This window comes from Colius striatus, chromosome 4 (assembly GCF_028858725.1).
Source record: "Colius striatus isolate bColStr4 chromosome 4, bColStr4.1.hap1, whole genome shotgun sequence".
NCBI classification, from domain to species: Eukaryota; Metazoa; Chordata; class Aves; order Coliiformes; family Coliidae; genus Colius; species Colius striatus.
In genome coordinates this window covers 52,539,467-52,563,274 of record NC_084762.1, presented here as the reverse complement: position 1 = coordinate 52,563,274, position 23,808 = coordinate 52,539,467, and the positions used below count along the sequence as shown (strand labels likewise).

The 23,808-nt window shown below is 39.9% G+C and overlaps 1 protein-coding gene across 1 annotated transcript in view; it reads right to left on the bottom strand.

Moving 5' to 3' along the window:
- The window catches only part of ASXL3 (ASXL transcriptional regulator 3), a 136,512-nt gene extending 115,132 nt beyond the window's left edge, over positions 1-21,380 (bottom strand). Inside the window, exon 1 of the mRNA XM_061995876.1 lies at positions 21,375-21,380. Within this exon, the coding sequence (XP_061851860.1) occupies positions 21,375-21,380 (6 nt within the window). The remainder of the gene's footprint in view (positions 1-21,374) is intronic.
- Between the last annotated feature and the right edge of the window lie 2,428 nt (positions 21,381-23,808).

The following is a 23,808-nucleotide window of genomic DNA, read 5'->3' as shown; positions in this document are numbered from 1 at the left end:
GGGACAGCAGCTAAGTAACTGGGACAAATAATGTGATACCCATCAGGACAATCTGGAAGAGGAGAGAAGTAGTCATTGCACTGAATACATTCTTTGTGTTAATTCGAACCCTGGTTAATGGCTCTAAAAGGAGATGACTCAGATCCTACCAAGCACAGTTAAAATCAAACCTCCCAGTAAATGGCAGCAGCCTGACACATTTGTATCACCTACACTATTGAGCCCTAACTTCAGAGATAACAGATCAGATGCCACAAATACATACATTCCCATGTTCAGATCATCTATATGGGACAAGAAGAAATCCAAATTCCTTTCCTCACCATGGCATCTCTCATGTTCTGTGCATCAAGAACTGCTCAAATAAAAAAATCAGCTGTCACACTGGGGAATGAACACTTTCAGGTTATCTGTTAGTAAGAAAATCAGTGCAGAGTCAAGACTCCTAGCTCTGCCTAAGAGAGAAATCCTAAACTTTTAGCTCACCTACAAAACAAGAACCTCTACATAACTGATGAAATTATTAGTTTTATATATACAACTGTGTGCAACTACCTTAATCAAAGACGTTCAGTTGTTTGCATGTCAGCCACCGGAGGGAACACAAGAAGAGGGGATGGCACAAGGAAATGCAAACTAGAAAGTCGGCCTTCTTGCCACCCACAAACATTCCTGCAGAAAGTGGGCAGATTTGCAAGAGAAGCAGCCACTACTCCTGCAGGCATCAGTTACTATACTGATAGAAAAAGATTCTTCTAAACAAGAACCAGGCGTGGTCTCATAATGTGCTGTTCTCTAAAAGCAGAGAACAGATTAGTCTAGTGGGCTTGCCGATGATTGCGTGGCCAGAGTACAGTGAGCTAGAACCAGTCAAAGTCTCTTCCGTTTCTGGAAGCTACACTCAGGGACCTGACTGTCAGAGAGCTGACAAAAACCAGGATCATTTTATCGCATCTGTTTGGTCAAAATATAGGCTGAGCCACCACTCACAAACTGAAGCATTTCTCTTTAGAACATTATTTGAACAATTTGGGAGGAGAAAGCAGAACAGTGGTTGTTGCCAGTGCTCCTACTCAACAGTCAAACTAAAGTCAGGCTGTGCTACACAATACAAGACCTTTACTGCCCAAAGACAGTGAGGTGAATAATAGAACAGAAAATTAACTTTCTTTCTCCTAAGCAGAAAATATATTTTCTAGCCACCCTTTACTAAACTAATAAATTGAAAGATGGAGTCCCAAACAGGGCACAAGAACAGCGTCCTGGAAAAAAACCAGCATTGTCTTTTCCAGCTGCTTGTGTGAGGTTAACAGGAGGATCGACTTCTATTGTGGGAAATGCCCCACTCAAATCTTTTGTATTCATTTTTGATTAACGGCTTTAGTCACTGGGGAATTATCAGCAGCCTAGTAAAAGTTCAAAGCCCTTTGTGTGAAGAAAGAGGGGCAAATGGTTAGAAGGGTAGGATACAGAGTGGGGGAGGAAAGGGAGCACATTGAGATGGGTGAAGAGAACATTGCAAGAAGATCCAGAGGAGGGAGAGTACATGATACATGAAAAAGAGGGAAGATAGATTAAAAATAAGGGAAGATATGCTACAATCCATTTTAACATAAGTTCTCAGATATATATTCATGGCGTTCTTGATGATGATGCTTAAGAGAAAAAAGGTAAAGAGTAGTTTTCAAGGGTTAAATAACTAAAAGAAACTGAAACACCAGTAATAATTCTCCTGGTAGGACTTTTGTGTTTGAGCAGCTGCAGTTACAACAGGGAGTTATAAAATCTGAGCAGAAGGAAATGTATTTCATAAGATGTTTCTTTCATAGTATGCTCCATACTATTAATTTCTCTCTCTATATTACAGGCCTTACTACAGATAGGAAAGAAAAGTAAAATCAAGCAAGGAAATGAACGCATATGTAACATACACAAGAAAACAACACATAAAAATACCTAAACTTGCTGAAATTCATTAAACTAAGTTTTAACATCAGCTATGTACATGCTTGCTAGTCCACACCTTTATTTTAGGTTCAGAGGTAATGCTACTGATCTATAGAGCTCAAGTAGTTTGAAGTACACCCAAGCCCCACTTTCTCTATCCCTCTTTCAGTCAAAAGCACTTTACAGCTTCTTTAACATCAACTACAGGGAACTACTGGGAGGGTGTCTCCTGCAAGAGAATTTCTGTGACAGAATTTGTTTGCAAGTCAGTATGAAACCACCTAACTTTGCTAATCTGCCAGATGCATAAGACATTATCTCCTAAAACACTGAATGAAAGGAAAAAAGCAAGAAACAAACCAAATGATTTGGTTCATTCCATTGCTCTGAGTTGTTTGAGGCTTGTTCCAAGATGTCTGGATCTTTTATTGGTTTTTCTTAACATCTATTGATAATGTCATAATTTAAACAGATAGAAAGACAGCAAAAGTGCTTTGGAAATTCCAGATAAATTGTACACTTGACATTTTGAATTAAAAAGAAATTGCATAACAATTCAGTTAAAATGAAACATACCATTGTGTTATTCCTTTAAAAGGCACAAGCTGTAGCAGCAATGAAATCTTGCCATTGCTAGTGGTCTCATACATCACATAAGAGAACACAGGGTAAAGTTTTCAACCCTAAACAAGTGACTTATAATAACTTATTGATCTGGTCTGACATACTGAAACAAAAGGAAACCTTTGTATTTCTCTCTTCACTAATGCAATCAGCCTGTCCGAGCAACCAGGAACTTTAATTTAAAGGTTCTGTCAGCACAAATCCATAAACAACTTGGTGACTGTAAGAGGATGAACCCAGTGAGCATGCAGAATCGTATCAGATTTCTGTAAGGTCAGGATCAAAGATATTCCAGTGAGAAGGATGTCAAGCCTGCTACCTCAGTATGGGTTCCATTATCAGCAGCAGGATCACTAGCAAGGACTTGTTCAAGGGATGTAGAATCCATATTCTCAAAATTTATCTTGATTTCAGTAAAGCATTTGACACCATCTCCCACGGCAAAACTGAGAAAATGTGGGCTGGATGATCAGGTAGTGAGGTGGATTGTTAACTGATTGAAAGGAAGAAGACAGAGAATGGTGATCAATGGGGCAGGGTCTAGTTGGAGGTCTGTATCTAGATGAGTCCCTCAGGGGTCGGTGCTGGCACCAGTGCTGTTCAATATATTGACTAATGGCCTTGATGACGGAACAGAGGGTACTGTCAGCAATTTTGCTGACGATGCTAAATTGGGAATTCCTGTGTGACCTACTCTAGGTGATCCTGCTTTGGAACGGGGGGTTGGACTAGATGATCTTTAGAGGTCCCTTCCAACCTCTAAGATTCTTTGAACCTAAAGTGACTACTCAATTCCAGGCTTCTGCTTAGCCATGCAAAGCCATCTCTTCTTGTTTTCTATCACATTACCCCGTTACCCCTCACTCTGCCCAGCCTTTCTCTTCTCTCAAAGAGATACTCATCTTCACAGGTGTTGCAATACCCCTACCTTCGTATCTCCCACCTTTCTCCATCCCTATTGAAATACGTTTCTTCCCTTGTCCTTACCACAGCACACTCCCACACTCTCCACTCGGATGTCCTCTATGTTCTGAAACATTAGCGCATCCACACACATGCAGCTTATTGCCATGGGTTCCCCAAAACCAATACACAGAGCTAGCTAGAAGTACACTGTAGCTCTCAGGTGCTGACGGGATAAATTTTATTGTGAACCTCCTGTGGCTTGCAGATCATATTCTCTGCCTATTTATTTTAGAGTAGGAGTTTCAATTTCTTATCAGTGCATCCAGCTGAAAAATATGGGTCATAGCTATGAATCATTATTCCAGATAAGGGGCCAGGAGTAAAACACAACTCTGCCACCCAAAAACATTGCTGAAATCTGCACTCATTGGTGATCATACAGGCCATGATCCTGAAATGCCTCTAATTCCAGCAGGGATAAAAGTTTCCCTTTCACACCTACACATGTACTAAATGAAGAGAGGCCATGCTTAGGTGACTGGAACTAATGGAGCTGAATGGATATTGAGAGCCCTGTCAGCTGCCTTTACATTACACATAACAAAGGAAAGAACTACCATCAGTGTCAATAAATTTATCACTATTAAGGATACAAGAATAAAAACAAACTAAGAAGCACCAAACCCCAAACATATTCTTTTCCATACATGCTGTTTTCTCTGTTGAAAGCTGATAACAATTTTTTCTTTCTGAGATACTGAAAGGTTTGCTGTATAACTTATGTTTCAACATAGCAAAATTAAAAAAAAAAAAAATATGAAGACTAAAATGTCCCAGAAATACCAACAGAGAGAACGAGTATGTGTGTGTTTTAAAAGCTTTCATCGCTTAATTTCCTGAGGCAAATGTAACGTGTAAGAGTTACTTTTAATGTGAGAAATAAAATTCCTACTGGCTACTCTTTGAATGTACCAAACTTAACATGAGGTGACAGTTATGCCGTTTTTCTTGCCATTGCTTTATTATCAAAGCTTATCTTGTTAGACAGTGTCCTAAAGATACAGACCTAAGATTTCCAGAAGGCGAAAAAGAAAACAACAAAAAAACAAGGGTGGGGGTGGGAGGTGTGGAGAAACGATATCACAATACAAATTAAATACTTTAAACTATGCGTTCTACCTAAATATTCTTACATATTAGTTTCAGCCATCTTAAGTATTTCATCCATGTAGAATTCACCCACTAAAACGTGAGTTTCATGCTGTAACTGATATTGACTCCACTGACATACCATGAATATATTCAACCAACTCAAAAGCACATCTATCCATGTAACTAAAATATGATTAACAACAACTAACATGAAACTGTACTTACATTTTAATTCTGTCAGATAGATGGCACGAAACTACCTCATGAAATTTATGGCACATTTTGATGCTTAGGAGAAAAACTAGTATAAGTTGCGTGGATCCATAAGTCACAAGGGAAGTCCATAAACATCACAACTCCATTGTTTACTCAGAATGACACACAACATCACTCCCTTCAAATTAATTAGCAAACAGAGAGGCAGAAAATTACTAATATCTCTTTGTAATTTTATTTCAGAAAGGCCACAATGTGTCTAACGCATGGGAAAAAAAATAGAAATAAATTCCCAAGTGTACAGAAAGTGATAAAGCTGGAAAAATTAAGTCTCTTGCATTCACAACAAGAATCCACTTTTAGTTCCTTGTGCAAATCTGTTCAAGTACTGGAGGCAAAATGGAAAAATCAAATCTCCACAAAATGAAAAATGATGAAAGCTTTGGGTTTGTTTGGAGTTTGGTGGGTTGGGATTTGGAAGGGTAGGTTGTTTGCTTCCTTATTTGTTTTAAAGAAGTTAAAGTTTGTTTTAAAGTCTGGTCAGAATGGATAGTTAAAAGAGGTCTTAAGGATCCTTGGGTGTTAAGCAGTTTTTTCCTTCCAAAGCTTGCACAATTATTTCACATCAGTTTTCATTAGTCTGAATCATGACACCACGGTGTACAGAATAGAGTTCACTGGCACAATCCAGATCTATTGCTTCAATTGCTCTGAGAGCAGATATTGTAAGACATGTTTTTGAGCTAAAGAAATACAGCCTTCTCATAGAATGTATAAAGAGCAAATTCTTTTGTTAACTGTCAGTGGGATTTTGCTGTCTCTGTTAAATATATAATGGTTAGTGTCATAACAAAGATCAGCCATCGTGTTATGGCATTTATCTCCATGAGTGAAGAGATGAAGGGCTACCGTGATTTATTCTGTCTTTCCTCGTGAGACGATTAACGTCATAAGAGATTAGTCTTCAGTACTGACTTGTACACAGAACAAAATACAGAGCTGAAGTGGGACGCTAAGGCAGTTTTAATTGCCATACGTTTGGAAGCCCACATTACTTACAGATGGCACAGTTGACAATTACTCATCTAAGATTTTCAAAAATAGGAGAATATTTTGCAGCTCACTAACTCATATCCATGTTGTGTCATTTATTTGTTCAGCCCTTATCAGTCTTTCCGTATAGTCCTTTCCCCGAACTCATCACCTAAGTCCACCCACACTTGTCCTATTAAATACACTATTTATTGCAAAACTGAGTCCACACTGTTGGTTTACAGTGATATTTGGTGGCATCCGTTTAAAGATTTGAAACATACACTATTTAACAACTATTACTAATAAACATTTGTCACAATATAGGCAGATTAGAAAGATCATAGGATGGGGCTCTGTGTTTGTATCTGTATGTAAATATACAAACAAAACTTGGAATAGAAGAGGCAGCTTTCCTCAAGTTTTGAGAGAAAAAGTTACATACTCTTTTCTTCCCAGGGATCTTGTAAAATAATCTGACCATTCTAAATTTAAGTTAATAATCTTTCATAAGGTCATCACTTCAGAAAAATGCACATAAAATATTTTATTTACATGCTTCCCACTCCTTCTTACAAAAGAAAATGCTTCAGATAATACTGTAGTGAAAAAAACCACAACATAATAAGCAAAAGTTCTGTTGAAGAGGGAAGAATTACTTTTCTCCCAAAATGGGAGATGATCTCACTTTCTGGATACTGCTAAATCATGCCAAACTAGGTAAACTTTAATCCTTGAATTTTATTTTCTGATAAAAACAACAATTCTTTACCATTAGTTTACATCAAATAGAACACATTATTAAAAAGCTCTCACTACAAAGTGTTACCTTCATCTAGGCTTCTCAAGTATCGACTTAAACATTTTTATCAGGCTGTTAATCACATACACATATAATGTGATCTGAAACTAAGACCAGCTCTGACAGTGAGACCAGTCAGGTAACAGCACAACATTACAGCAGGAAAGAAGTATCATGAAAGCTAAGGACATTTCTTATTGATGGTAAGTGGATAGAAGAGAAAAATCAATGGGTCCTCATCAGTACGACCGTCTACCAGCTGGATGTTGATTTCCCTTAGAGATTTAAACCAATAGAGGCAATAACTTGGCATGGTACACAACTTCAATAGGACCCCATAAAGAAGAAAGGCAAACTGTGACTTCAAAACTGCAGTATGTAAGGAGACAAAATGTTGATTGTTAACACAACAGTTTATAATCACATCTCAGACAAAACTACAAAACATTTCTTCCCCATGGGGGAAAAACTCAAAAATGTTCAGGATAATCTGCAATTGTTGTGGTGGTTCCAAACTCTCGACCTTGCTTGAAGGAATCATTCTGAACTAGAAGACTAACTGACCCCTCCAAGTCAAGCTGGACAAACACCAACCAAGTTACAGTGACAAATGGCCATCAGCCATACACATCATGGAACCACCATTACCAAACTCCAGAATCACAACAAAGTAATTAGTCAACAATGAGTAATCACAGAGGACTTTATAAAGGAATATGAATACAGAGACTGCTCATAAAGCTAGGCTTTCCATTCAATGCAAGTTTCTATTTTTAAGGGTCCTTAATATCACATCATATCATATCCTATTTCTTATCCTAAGACTCCTCACTATACATTGAACAGATTCAACTGTTACCCATCAGGTCTGTAACTGTAACCCAACAGAAGCAACACAAGAGAGAGTAAAACAGGACTGTTACAGAGTACATTCTGTCATGGTTTTCATTCTTTCCCTATGAACACCAACATACATAAACCAGGATGAAACCATACATAAAACAGTCACATTTCCTCAGTAAATGTAGTAGTAAAAACTGTCAGCTCCTAGGAAATGCTACTGACAAATAAATTCATATAAATAAATTAATGCTTTAAAAGTTGATAATAATACATGTTTTAGCTACATGTTCCACTTTCCTTCTAAAATAGCTAGCAATAAGTGAACAGAAAAAATGAGAACTGTTATGGAAAAGTTACACTGCCTCAGTTTGGGCTTCTCCAGTATAACTTCTGAACTCATACAGTGTCTTTGAAAAAACAAAAATTAGTGATGAGGTTAGCCTTACAGTTCAAACTCAGGAATGCAATTTTTCCTTAACTGTGCCAGACAATCTCATAAAAAGACATAAAATTACATTTAGAAGATTTATATGCTATGTCCTCTGAGGTTTAAACAAAAATAAACCAAGGTGTCCAGAATCACAACAAGAAAACTGCCACAGTCCTATATTCAAGCATTATGTCAGGCTTTTGGACATGGTCTAGAAATAAACTGGGCAAGATAATCTGAAACCAATTCTGAAAATTTCAATAGGAGATCTAACTACCAAATGGATGAGAAAGTATTTCAGAAGCCAGATTGGTCTTTTCAACTATTTCAAAAAGCTTACTTATCAACAATACTTCTTTGGCCAAAAGTGTCCTTAATGGAACTTGTTCTTAAAAACAAAACAGAACAAAAAAAACCCCACAAAACCCAAGAACAGAATGTAACAACCAAAACACAGTATTTAATTCCCAAGACAAAGACCCTGCCTTTTATAGAGGAAGAAAGACAGAATTTTTTTCATCTTTGTGTTTCATTGCAGTCCTTACATTCCCTAAGTCTGAGAAGAATCCAAACTTTAAAGATGAAAGTTTAGGGACTTTAGCTTGTTATCTAATTAAACGAAATGGGAGCAAAATAAATCAACAAACAAATGAAATGCAATTTCATCCTAGAATTCCAAAGGGGCTTTTTTTTTAATTTCTTCCATTTGTCAGTCATCAATATTTTTTTTTTCTTCCCTTCAGTATATTTGCTGTTCAGCTTCTTGGTACAGTAACATCTCCATCTCTTTTTCATTGCTTCCCAATGTAGCAAAACCATTTTTCTCCTCAGGATTACATCAGTATCACCCAGGCACACACTTTTTTCACTATTCAACATGCCAATAGATACAAACCCAGTCTCATTCTCTTCTACTAATCCCAGAAAATATATGCAAGTACTAAAAGTAATAAGCTTCATAACTATTATGTATGTATGTATGTACCACTTAAAACCTCTTTTTTTTTCAGAACAGCAATCCCCAGATTGCTTTCCCCAGATCCCTTCTCTACTCTTCCACACCCATAGCTTTCTATAAAATTAACCCACACATGTAACAACACTTTAACACATGGAGCTTCTTGCCACAACAGCTCTAAGAATGATGATAACAACAAACAAGTACAGTGATTTTCAATTTTTTCTTAAACCTCACATTCTCTTTGCAGCTCTTTCAGAAAAATTTCCCAACAATCACATGTAAATACCAACCTCAGTTATCTAGGCAGACACTTTTGTAGATCTGACCAAGAATGAAGAAAGGAGCATTATTTTTTTTATTTAACATTAAGTAGCTTGAAATATTCTCCTACAGCTCAGACAATAATATAATGAGGTAGTGCATAAAAATTTCAGAATAAAATAGAGTCTGTCTTAATTAAGGACAGTTACAACTGACTACACAGAGACTTTCTATTTTGTTGGTTTTTAATTTAATGGAAGTGTTAAAGATTTCAAGAATTACAGTAAAATAAGAATGTTTTGATGTGTCAAACAGTCTATCTCCAAGCAAAGTAGGTAACTATAAATTAATGGAGACAGAAGTCTTCTCTTTTGCAGCATAACAATTATTTCATTAGATACTAATCTACAAAACTAATTCTAACTGGTCCCTGAAGGAAAAAAAAAATAAAATCCTACTCAGGTCAAACTAATTCAACAGATCAGAATATTTAGATATCTCTCATTGTTGTTAGTTGGTCGTGTTTTTTCTGAACAGATTAAAAGACTGTAAGATAATCCTTTTCTGCTCTGACTTCCAAAATCCATACAAAATATTCTTAAACAATTACTTTGACCCTAATACTCTATTTTTAAAATTTTTCTAGTTTTCCCATTTTCCACTAAAGTTTTCAACCTGTAGTTCACAGATCAAAGATTATCCTTCAGGACTTCGTGAAACACAAGGCTCATATGATTGCTCAGATACTCACTTTATCCTTAAGGCCTTTCATGCTGCCCACTCCTCTTACTGGTTACCTCTAGCATTGTATCCTGCACCCTTCAGTTAGTCAAGCATCTGTTGGGTCACTTCTGCCACATTTATGATCTCTTTCATTGAAAAACTCTCCAGACAGCCCTACAGGAGTTCTGCAGTCTTCTCAAGTGCTGCTGCTGCTGTAGGCCTGGAGGCTAAATTAAACCACAATGGTTACAGTGAACATCAAACATTTACTGTGAAGGGTTGATCACAGCATGGGTACTGAGAAGATCTGGTGGAGGTACTTAGTAAATGCAACAATCATCAGCAATGCATATATATGCATGCAGTAACTTGCACAGATAGATCGATAAAAATCTCCAAAATTACCTTGAGAAGCCACAGCTCTAGTTCTTAAGTACTTCTACAACTCTAAAAAAGAGCATGTTTTAACATCACAACTGCTTAATGGGACTCCCTGTATTTGGAATACTGTATCAAAGAGCAGAAAAGATCCTTCTTTGTAAGATAACTGCAGTGTTCCAGCTATCTTAAAACAGAAATTCCATTTTCTTTCATTAGCTGTTTTTTTGGGAGTTGATCCCATGCTCTAGAAATCACAGTATTAACTAACACACTTTTACTAAAGACAAGGAGCATCAGTCCAAGACAAAGACTTAAGAGTTGGTTATCATTGACAAATTCTACTCAGATAGGTCCCTAAATGATACAGGAAATGGGCAGTGAATCAGCTGATCCCCGAACTGGAGGAACAGTAGTTTACCATGAAGAATTTGATTTGCAAGATTAAAAAAAAAAAAAAGCACAGTCTTATAGGGCTGTAATCCAATACTTGACATGAGAAAGATATACTGATACATATATAGACATATATATAAAGATCTGGGCTGCTAACCCAGTAATTTGAGGGACTACATCAAACATGCAGTCCTTATTCTGTCCTCTCATCAATTATTTCCTACTGGGATACCTGCGAAAAAGCACTTCAGCTATTGCCTAGGAGGCCACTGTTGTACTGTGATCTATATTCAAAGTCTCCAGTTGCACAGATGCTCTGGACAGAGCAATGCACATCACCACAAGAATCTCCATCATTACTTTAAAATATTAGTAGCCTTATAAAAGCCAGCTCATACTCTATACTATCGCTTCCTCTTTCTTTTCTACAATTTGGCTTGACAGACCCGAGCACTTGCTGAACTGTTCAGCCATTCTGCTGATATATGCTTAACAGATAGGAGACGTTTAATAATGCAATACAACTTGACAGCACAGCATCTTAGGAACTGGACAAAAGGAAGACAAAGAACCTGTTTGACAAGGATTGCCAATGTAGCAAAATTGGCTACACAGATTTTTCTTTTCTTGGCAAAAACCAGGACATTTGCTTCAACTGAGAGGTCGCAACACAAGAACATCTTCAGGACTTGGGGAGTCATGGGTCATCTCGAAATCAGTAACAAAACTGTATTAACATATCTTTAGCAGGAACTTACTCAAAAATGCCTTCAATGGTGATTTACTGATCTTATTCCACAGCTAGACAGCACACCCAACTAAGTTATTCTAATTTTTTTCTTTTTAAAACAGAAGATGAGTGCTTGCAAGATGTCTCAAAACTCTGCATTATGAATGAAACAATTTATGAAGTAAGTCAGAATGCATTAAGCACTACTGCTCTAAGAATGAGCCTGCTGCAAGACTGATACATCAAACCACTGAAAAAAAATCCGGAGAATAAGTCCAAAAAAATACACTCAAAAGCAGAGAATGTGAATGAGCATCATTAAATGGATACAGAATTCTAATCTGTACAAGAAAACTGATGGTTTCTGTCTACTCACTGTCAGGAAAAAAATAGATAACGATGCATCTGATTTCTAAATAATGCCCATTGGACAGCTTTTCACGATCATTTTATTCTCCAAGTTCTCCCATTTTTAAAGTAGGATATGAAGTCCTTGCTCCTATGGGCAATGAAAGTTACCAAGTGATTTTATTGATTTCACAAAACTAAAATTAATTTGGGGCATATGACTGATTTTCAACTCTAAATAGACAAGGTGACCTTGAAGCCCTTCACAACTTCATCTTCTATGATTATTGGTTCTACAATTACCAAAGTAATTCTCTAATTAAGATGCTTTTCCTACTCTAAAAAACATCCAAATTCCAAAGAGATTCTTGTTGGTCTTACCTGTCTGGAATTTCTAAATGACAGAAATGCCAAATTAGACTAAAGAAGCTTGTGTGATCACAATGTGTCATCATTTTGAGACAGCTGACAGAATCTTGGTGCAGAAGAAGAAAGCAGGCCATGGTCAACAAGGCTCTGTTTTCTCCCATTACCCTTGCTAGGATATATTGTCAGACAGGCATAGTGACATGGAACATCACATGCTTCTCTGATGCAGCAATGCCAAAAGATATCCCAGGATGTGGTAGGAAACTGGGAATCTTGAGGTGCAGAAGGAACTAACGTTATCCTAAACCAGACATTAATAGATGTACTGAAACACCTAGATATGGAATTTGTTCAGTTAAAACTGATGAAATTGAAAGAAAAATAATCAAAACATACAGTTTTAACACTTAAAGAAGGACAAAGTTAAGTCCTCATACTTGGCAATACAATGACAGTGGTAGAGTCTCACCTTATATAAAAGAAGGTTCAAGTCTCAAAGGCAAGAATAAATCATATAGGACGTGAAGATTGATTGTGATCTACTAAACTCTGTAGGCACTTCACAAAACATCTCACCAACTACAGTGAACCACTAAAGACAGTTAGGCAGGTTCTCCAGGCTGATAAGAGTTGGATAAAATGGAGTAAAACTTTGACCTTCAAATGCTTGATATATACTTTGGTTAAAGCTCTTTTCCCTCTCTCAACATCAAATTGTACAAGAAGCTAACTGGGATAAAACAATATAAACCCCGACCAGAACGACCGCTTCACTGAATTCCTCATCTTGTCCATACTTAACCAACATCATGGGAAGAAAACAAGAAAATACCTTCAAACTTTAAGTCCTTCAAACCAAATCACCTACTACCTTAAAATGCTTATTTGTCAAAGAATGTTACTGAAGGTAGATGTTTAGAAAATGTTATTATCTCTAAGTCAGATTATGCTCTATGGGATGTGACTATCGCCTATGAAATAATGATCTCTAGAGTTGAGTCTCTACAAGGAGTGGTGTCATGGTTTTGTGTGGAGCCATTTCTGGTAAGGGGAAAGGGGCTGTAAAGATCGCTCCTGTAAGAGATTGTGCAAAACTCTTCCCAGCTCTGAGCCAGACTCACTGCTGGGGCTGAGCCAACTGGGCACCTCCACAACCACTTTTTAAGAAGATGATGCTGGAAGACAAGGGTTCTTCCTGTTCCTTCTTGTTCTGTCCCAGCTGGTGGTGATGCATGGAATTGGAAGAGAGAGAGAAGCAACCATGTAGACCCCAGGGCCAGTAAGGGAAGAGAGGAGGAGGTGTGCTGGAGCAGAGCCTCCCCTGCATCCTGTAGAGAAGAGTGGTGAAGCACAGATTTGTTCGCAGTTCATAAAAGACTCCATGCCAGGAGTACTGACTATGTCCAGAGGAGGCCACGTCCTGTGGAATGGACCCTGTATTTGCAGAAGCTGTAACTGTTGGAAAGAACCCACACCAGAAAAGTTCATTAAGGACTGTGTCCCTGTATTGTAGCAGGGGAAGAATGCAAGGAGTCATCCTCCTCTGAGAAGAAAGTGGTGGCAGAGCCCATTTGTGAGAGGCTGACCACATCCCCCATTCCCTACCCCCTGAGCCGTTGAGGGGGAAGGAGGTAGAGATATTTGGAGCAGTGAATTGAGCCAGGGAAGAAAGGAGGGATGGGGGAGGGAGATCTTAAAGTGCTGGTTGTAATTTCCTCATCATCCTACTCTCTTTTTGCTTTTTGCTCTGTTCTGTTTCTTGTAGGTAGTAGAATAAACTTTCCTTACTTTCCTCTCTAAGTCAAGTAGTGGAGTCTGTTTTGCCCAGAACCATAATTGGCAGAGAGCCCTCCCTGCCCTTGTCTCAATCCACAACATCCTTGGTTATGGGTGGGGGTGGATGGTGAGGAACTGAGAAAGAGACTGGTGTGGTGCTTCATTGCTGGCTGGGCAAAACCATGACAAGTAGGGAGAATCTCATCATCACAGGCTCAACTAGACTAATCTATGTATATTGGAAGATAAGTTTCAAGATAGAGTATGTAACGTGTGCCTTCTAAACAAACTACTTTCCGATTCTCCACAATAATGAACAATAATCTAGGACAGGACCTGGAATGTCTTCTACAAAGAACTATACCTCAGTCCTCTCAGTGAGTCTGTGTATGCTCCTGATGATTCCAGAGCAACAGACTAAACTGTGGTTGCCGATCCTGGCAAATATTGTCAGATAGAAACTAAACTCAAGCAATGCTATAAAGCAAGTCTTCTCAGACACCTGAAGTACAGGAGGTCACCACATCAGATTCAGAATCTGCAATATAATAGCTGGATCTCATGTTTAAAAACCTCACTTAAAACATCCTCTGAAGGAAAGCTACATGCCAGGTTCCACATAGACTTTATCCTGTTGAGCTCAAGCCAGTCAAGATAGACGAATTCTTAACAATCAAAGGATAAAAACACCAGATTCCCCCCAGTCCTAGTTTCCTGTTCCAACGTCAAAAACACCAGAGCTTGCTTAAAACAAAGTGAATGGTGCTGCTCTAGATCTCTCCAGGACTATATGCAGGCCCCAATCTCAATTTCAGCGCTGACACCAAAGAGGCTCTAGGCAGAAGGCACAGTGTCAGATGGCTATCAACTCTCTCGTTATACCCATGATATCTGTGCTAAAGTATTATACTCCTAAGTGCATATATATATAAGCAGCGGTCTGCTTAAGGTATGATATTCAGAAAGACACAGATCATCCCTTCAAACTAAGTTTAGGTGCAGGTAAGATGACACCTCTCTACTCTTTTTACATTCACACTACGTTTATGTCTTTCCAAGATAGTAACTATAACAATAGGAAACTATCTAGCAGGACTTCACAGAGAAGGCTCAGAGGGCCAGTACATCAACAACTTGTCCTTCTTTGGAGAGGGTGACTGTCATTCAAAGCTAATGAGAGACTAAATGGGCCACCTATGGTCAATCTGTTGTCCTTGAACAGCACAGGGATTTGCTACTTGAACTAACAGGACAAGCAAATGGGCGGAACTAGGATGTGTTGCTTAGAGTTGGCTCTATATCAGGCGGTTGTTCTGTCTTTGCATTGGAAACTGACTGTTCCAGAGTGAAGGCTAAGAAGCCTGATTCTGCAAGTTCCTCAAAAGGAAGATTTGGTCAGTTTCAGCTGGAACCCATGGAATCATAATTAAATAATTTCCAATGATCACATCTTCTCCCAGATCTTGATAGCAGAAAAGCAAGGCATTATTTATTTATTGCTATTTACAAGGCCTGCCAAGATTATCATCAGACAGGGAAAGGGAAAACATTTTGAAGCTTATAATATTTTCTAAAAATAAAAACAACCAAGAGGTCACCAAGAGGTCAAGTTTACAAATGAATCTCCAATTGACTGTAACCTGCTGGTCACAGTATAAAGAACAAAGAGAGGCTCCAGCAGGAGGTACACTGAGTTTAGTTTTTCATCTCAAGGACAGCATGCTACCTGATTGAGACTGAGATGCTGCAATGACACAGGTGAATCCAGTGAGCTAATGAACTGGGCTAAAAAATCCAAAGCAATATAACTGCAAAAGGCAGGGAGAGGCTTGTGTATGGTTACTGGCAACTACTTCACCATGATTGCACCAGTTCCACATGCAACTGACCTAATCCTGTCTGTAAGAACCTTGTCAATGGTTGAAAGACAAAAAATTAGACTACTTATTTCAACACAAACATGTAGTATAACAGGAATATATATCTATCTATATATATATATATATATAAAATATAATAAGATACATATATTCTCTATGGAGAAAATCAAGCTAGGAGCCACTGGAAACATTCACTATATCAGTGAGCATTAAATCATACCTTAAGGCACTAAGAAAGCCTTCCCATTGCTGAGACATGCACATATTTAGATTCCTGTAAGGGTTTTATCCTATGTTATCCTACTTTTATAGAAGTAAAGTGATATTACTGGAAATAGATCCCATTCCTGGGTTGGGTTTCTGCCTTCCTAAAGCTCCGTGGCACCAAGGGTTAAAGGGCTGTCAAAATAATAACTAGAATCTCATTCCTCTCAGTCTGCCCTAGAAGAATGCAAAAGGTGAGCTTTATATTTTACTTCTAGATCATATTTTAAAATAAAAAAATATTCAAAGGCACGAATTTCTGTCTTATTTCATACTAACAAAGTAAAATACCAACACTTACAATTGCAGATGGTAAGAAAAAAATAAAAAAAGCACAGGCTTAACCTTGTCTAAAAAGTGCAAAAATTACTTTGAATAAAACAAATTGGAAGAAACACTACAGCAAGTCAAAATAAAATATAGCTCTTCAAAGCAGCACTGATTGTGGATCAATGGGGAAAGGCTATCAAAACTTCCAAAGCCACTATGTTCCTGTATGTCTGAAAAAGAATTAAATCAGAACAAATATTGAAATGATAGTAGATCGCTGTTAAGTCAACAATAAAAAAACCTTTAATAACATAAAACAAAGTTATATCAAATCTCTCATTTTTAAAGATACACGAAGCTTCTTTTACATAATGCTTTACAATCTTTTCATAGTAATAAAAGCAATGACTTAAAAGTCAAAGGGATTATCATCAATGGTCTAGCTACACAGAAGTTACTCTTCTAATTTTTTGTTTCATGTATGGTCCTGAAATATGAAGATGTAATGCAAAAAATACTTCCAGATCACTGTACAATCTGTTTCAACTACACTATCTCTGCAGACCAGGTAAAGCAACAATTAGCTGTTGGACAGCCAGACACATTAAACAGTAACAAACAATCTGACAATTCCAATGGGCTTTTGTTGCTTTTCATGGGGTTATTTTCAGCATTGTTTTCCTTCAGTAATTAGTATAATTATCTTAAAGTTTACAGAAGCAAGTGAAAAACTCTTAATTAAGAGCTGGATCCTGTCAGAAGACTAGTGCAAGAAATACAAAAATTAAAGTATGACTGTTATTCACCCAATATGCACACCAGTACTTTCCATACCACTATAAAGTACACAGCCTTCAGTAATACAATGAAACCTTTCTTTCAGAATGAAATATGGAGAAGAAAGAGCAAAAATACCGGAGAGGAGATCCAGTACATGAGTAACCCAACAAGCACTACCCTTCCAATTCTTGGGATTTTCTTATGCTTTATTGTCAATTAGTGGTAGAGGCTTAACTGAACTGTGTTTCAAAACACCACTTAGAAGGAAGAGGGCAATAATGAGGGCAAGCTATTCATTAAAATCCTTTTAAAATGTTACCATAAACTATTACCATTCATAGGCATATGTTCTATGCTCCATACATAGACTGAGCTCTGCATTCCCGAAGTGAGCAGCCTCCACTCATTTTGTTTAGACCTCTTTCACCTCTCTGTATCACAAACAACAAAGGATCATGTCTAGCAGTTAAATGACAAAAGCTGAATCACTGCTACCTACTTGAAACTGTTATCAGTTCTTGTGTGGCAGAGCATCCTTGGACACGTTTCATTCTCAGTATTTTTCATTTCAATATTTTTTTATGCAGTATCTTACGGCATGCAGTTATTAAGATACATAATTCAGGACTTTCAATAAGAACAGCTGAAACTAAATGGATACAAGTTTTTTTCAACTGAAAGAAATCATTACAAAATGCTTAAAGTACTGAAGTGTGTAACCTTTCTATTCAATTTTTATGAGTTCCGTGTACAACCAGAAAACAACAATATGGTTTTATCAAATGAGGATCAACTGAAAGACAGAGGAAAGACAGGATGTTTCTCTTCCTTCCTTTAAAAATTTTCTTTTGTTCTCTTTAAGTATTCCACTTTAGTGTATCAGACACAAAAGCAGAAAATGTATGGAGACACTGCCCAGGTCACACGTAAGGATTGCTGTAGTCTGCTGCAAAGTACGAAGTGAGTCGACATACCAGGTCTACATCAAAGATATGCCCTTTTGCAGGTTATAAAGATGGGTTGCAATTTTGTCCATAAAAAATGCATGTTCTACAAAATGGGTTCTGTAACATGAACTGTTAGTAGTATGCCACCATTCCACTGATCCTGCACATGCGTTCATTTCTCAGGAATGCTTGTAAGCTGGGCTATGCCTTGCACTAAGATAAGCAGACTTGCGTGAGGAAAAAAACCAGTGTGTTGTACACAGAATGATTCAACTCTGCAGGAGACTTCTTCCACAAAATGCAAGTTCCAGTACAGGACATGCCAGCAGCTCCCATTTTACTGTCTGTACCACATACATAGTATTTGCAGCAAGAGCTGAATGTAACAGTAGTCCTTTCCTGCTTATGTTTTTAAAATTAAGGGAACAGCTTGAAAAAACACTGCATTGCAGGAACTTAATTTTTTTTTTCAAAGACTCATTAATCAAGTACTAAAAAAAGAGTAAATGCAACACTGGCTGTCAGTTTGGAGCCTCACCACTTTGAATTACACATTACAATGTATTTTAAGACTGTCACATAATACATTTTTCTAAAGTACTTCTGCGTCTTTCATTGTGAATGTGGGAAATAGAGAGCTGTGTAATGATTTCAGGCTCGAGTCCAGTTTTTGTATTCCTTTTTAACCATAACTATTACATGGTGCATTATGAGTTTCAATATAGATTTACTACAGAGACATGACCATATCCATTTCTCTCATAATTACTGCGAGAGAAATAGTAATAAAGAGTGAATGAGGCAAAAACGTAACCACAGAAGTCAGATGAGTTTATGACTATGAAACAGAGATACTATGAAGACGCTGTTGGTACCATAACTGCCTCTCCCACAGATTTCCTGCACAGCTTTGACTAAGGTACTTAATCTTTCCATGCCTCAAGTCTGCATGGGTAAAGCAGAGGTCAAAATACTTAACTTCACAGGCATGTTATAAGTATAGGAACATTTGTGTTTGGGAAGCTACTGGGTGTTGCTAATAATAGCTACTTATGTACAATTGAAATATAAAGAAAACTACATTTTAACATTGAGTCTGAAAGGTGTAAAGAAAATTAAGTACAGCACCTCATATCAAACACAGAAAACAAAGTGAAAAATCAGCAGCTCTAGGGGTGAAATTAAAGTACATGAGGAACTAGCATCCAAGTACATCATTTAAACTCTAGCTTGTAATATATGGACATGTACAACAGAGTGAAAAAGCAATGCCAATAATGTTACCCATCATTTCATACTTTTCATCACTTCACTTTGAAAGCCCAATATTGCCATAATGTAAGGGCTTTTGTAGAAAATGTGACATGTAAATATCCATACATTTGCTATATGCATTAATTCAACTCTTTGTTCCTAAAAATAATTCAGCAGCATACAATTGTACAACATATTGATCTAAGTAACTCATGAATGTCATTTTTTGTAAGTATCAATCATTTCATTGTTTACTTGTTGTTGGAATGAGATTGATTTAATCAAAGCTTACAGTAATACATTATTGATGTATGCCAAGAAAATGAAATCATAATGAACCATCAGGGTCCTAACATAAAACACTAAGGAGTGGTAACTTTCTCTCTCTGTGATTTGCAAACATATGTAAATACGAGTAAAGCCCAGCCCAAGACTGTAGTTGGTCTGAATAGCACTATGTAACATTCACATAACAAACTTGGGACAAGTTCTCCATAACTTGTCAACATCAGGAGGATAGAAAAAACAACCCCAGACTGTGGACTCTGTGTAGCTCCAGCGCTTACAAACAGCTTCGTATCATTTTTACTCGATTTTAGCAAATCACAACCTTTTTGGGGGGAGTGTGAGGTGATGTGACATGATGAAAATAAAAGTCTTAGCCCTTCTCCTCAGCACTGGTTCAGTCGTTTCTCTCCAGGGCCTTTAAACTTTTCATATATTCCAACACACAAGAATAACAATTTTACCCAATACACAATAACACTTCTTTGTGCACATTTGTCAAACAAAATACAGCTTACAGCTGCAACTGCAGCAGTAACTTGAAAGTGCAAAGTCAGAATAGCATTTCATGTATTTTATAGACTTTTGAATGCATGTTGCCAGTTTAAAGCATAGAGAAACAAGTACTGTAATAGCAAGTGTTTAACTGCAGTTGAACTTTTGTTACAGTCATGAGAAATAAGGGAGCACAGTAGCGACACTGTATCAGAACATCTTCACTAAAGCCAAACTATTACAAAATGTTGCCGGATGTATTATGAGAATTTAACACTGACCAAGCATATCCAAATACCTCAGTACAGCTTACAGAGACATCTACAGGTAGTGTCTAATACCTTATAATTATTTGTGTAGGAGAGGCTGAACTTCCGAAATAAAAATTCATACAACAAGGTGAAAACGTTTCTACAAGAAATGTGCTTTACAATTAAACAAAAGTAGTAAGATACCAATATCCATTACCAAAAATGGATTTACCATAAGCACGGGCATGTTACTTAAGCAATTAAGTCTGTATCAGAGATGAATAAACGGTAAAGTTGGTGTAGATGCAAAAAGCTATATAAACCAGCAGCCTATCTTTACAGCTTTGTCATCTTTCTACACACACAACTGAAACTGAACCAGACCCAACATACAAATGTGCACAATCATATGTACTGCATGGTGCGTAACTATTTGTTGTCAAATTCCTAGAATGGAGAGGATCCCTACATAGTCCGAAACTAAAAAAACAAGGTGAACAATGTGGTCTATTACACTTAGCAAACAATAATATGGAATAATGAAAACACAGTAGGATAAGAAAGACAGTTTCTTAGTGAAGTAGGAATGGACGATGTCGCCAGAGCCACACAGCCTTTCCAGAAGTAGGTTTGACTGCCCTGGATATTTCCCTGCTCAGTAGGGGAAGTAGAGAGGATGAAGGGAAATCCCAGGACAGAGTTCTCTCTAATGTCCTCGCCCTTCACCACAGTCCTCCTGTCTGCACTAAAGGGTTAAAAAGGAAATTCCCGCATAGTTCACTTTTCTCTACAATTAAAAGAAAGGATTTTCTTGGGTTATCTGATGCATGAACTTATAGAGACAGAAACAATCCCTGGGTGTTACACACACATACATGCAAAAGAAGAAAAGAATAGGCATTTCCTCACACATACACCGAGGAAGGGATGTAGCTATTTCTCCTCTCCAGGCGGGGACGGCAGGAGAACAGAGTGCTGCCTGCACCGCACCGCCGGCTCGGGCTCACCCACGCTCCGAGCTGCCCCGGCACGGCGCGGGGAGACAGCCTCTCACCGACATCCCCCCGCCTGCAGGCACACGGACACGCCCGAGCTCCCCTCACGCTGGGGCACCCTGGCCTCTCTCTCCACACACAACTTGCACACGCACAAGCCCGCTCGCACCCTCTCCTCCCCCAAACCGTCGCACACACACTCGCGCCCTCCCTCACACACACACGCTCACACACTCCCGCGTAGGCACTCCCTCACGCACACTCTCTCCCTCCTTCTTCCCCTCCGAGTCCGTCACACATACTCTCATTCTCTGTCTCTCATACTCTCTCTCTTCCTTCCTCACACGCACGCACGCTCGCTCGCTCGCCCCAGCGGCCCCGGCCGCCGGCAACAAAGCGGCGGGCAGCACGCCGGGCGGGACGCGCGCGGCGCGCACACACACGCACATACACACACAATATGCTGCCGCGGCACCTACCAGGCGGGCAGCCTCGGCCCAGGTGCGGTCCTTCTTCTTCCTCTTGTCTTTCATGTTTGCATCTCATTGAGGTGGTTCTGGGGGGGGGGGCGGGGGAGGGCGGACCGGAGGGGGGCGGGGGGGCCCGGAGGGGTTCCGCACGGACAATGATACGGTGACACCGAGCTCGGGAGCCCCCGGGGCGGGAGGGGCGGGGGAGGAGGAGAAGGAGGAGGAGAAGGAGGAGGGGAGAGGGGGCCGGGCCGGCTCGGCTCCCCGCAGCGGCGGCAGCGGCGGCGGCACAGCTGACAGCTTGAGGGATGCTCCGCTACGCTCACAACAATGCACTATGACGTCACGTGGGGGAATGGCGCCCGCACCAAATATCCCCGCGGCGGCGGCAGCCGCCCTCGCGAGGAGGCCGCCCGAGAGCGCGCCCGCCCCCAAGCCTCGCGAGAGCGGCCGTGGCGCCGCTGCTCTCCCCCCGGGCTGGGGGCGGCGGGGAGGGGAGCGCGGGGGAACAGAGGGCGAGGGTGGCCGGCGCGGGCGGACTACAGTTCCCGTGGTGCAGCGTAGGGCGGTGCTGCGCGGCGCGGCGCAGCGGGCGGGCGGGGCGTCTCCCCGGGGACGCGGCGCTGAGGGCGCTGCCGGGGCGGGGGTGGTGGCCGGTGGCCGCCCGGGTCGGCGCGGTGCGATGCGGTCCGGTGTAACCTTGGCGTTGCCCGTTGCGGCTGTGGCCCTTTCGCCCCTCTCATCGCCCGCAGCCGCTGCTTTCTCCGTGTCATGCTGAACGCCCGTTCGGTAAAACCGGCCGAAAGTAGGTCCCGGCCCTCCCCCAGCGTGCGACCTCCTCGCTGGCGCTTACTTACGGATAGGGCAGCCCGGGGCCTCGGCGGGGCCGGGCCGGCGGCGGGCCAGCGGCGGCTGCGGTGGTGGTTGGTGGTGAGGGGAGTGCCGCGGGGCGGCTGGCGCGCCTGTCGTCGCGGCCGTTCCCGCCTGTGCCCTCCTCAGTTCGTTTCGACCCGTGTGCCGAAGTCTGACGAGCCCAACCCCAGCCGAATAGGTGCCCGCTCGGCGAGAGCCCGCGTTAGCGTTTTAACTCCTTTTCTTGTCGGAACAGGAAAGAACATCTTGTTCCAGTGTAAACAAAGGAGTTGGTGTGCTGCGCTCGTAAAACTGCTGAAGGATGTTGTCTTTTATTGGATGACCTCGGATTAGGATACTCACGAAATGCAAAGCAAAAGACTTAACACTCTTCCATACTTAGAGAATACTGTGATATTGATTTTTTCCCCTGTTCCTTAAATATTAAAGTATAATTGGAATACTATTGAAATGTGTTTGGCATTTGTTCAGACTGAAAGGAGCTAGAAATTATTCATCCCTTTGTGTACCCACCTGTTCAGTCCCTGCTCCCTCCTTCATACTTCTCCTAGTGGTACCCCTGTTCTGCCTTACCTTCTTGCCTATGGTAGCAACCTGATAGTATTCCCAGAACACTCAAAACATTCTCAGATAGTGTTCCAGCTGCAGATGCATCCCAGTCTTCCTCTTCATGTTCTGATTGGAAATAATATATGTAAGATAGTTAATCAAGACACTTTTCCAGATTTCAAAATTCATTCCCACTTAAAGCATTAAAAAAACAAAAGTACACTAAAAATTGCTTCTAAATGCTTCTAAATTCAGTCTTTATTACAGACTCTATAGTGTTGATCACAGGATTTGAGTATGCCTTAGAAATGTTCTTGGGGAAAAAAATGTTGCAACACAGGCTGCCCAGGACAGGTGTGGAGTCTTTCTCTGTGGAGGTCTTCAAAACCCACTTGGATGAGTTCCTGTGTGACCTGATCTAGGTGGACCTGCTTTACAAGAGAGTTGGACTAGATGATCTCTAAAGGTCCCTTCCAATCCCTATCATTCTGTGATTCTATGAACTGGAATGTTTCAGGCTCAAGAGAGTTTGGTTGTGTTTTTATGATCATCTGGTTGTAAAAACTGCTACACGTTCCTTTGTTATTTACTGGATACCTCC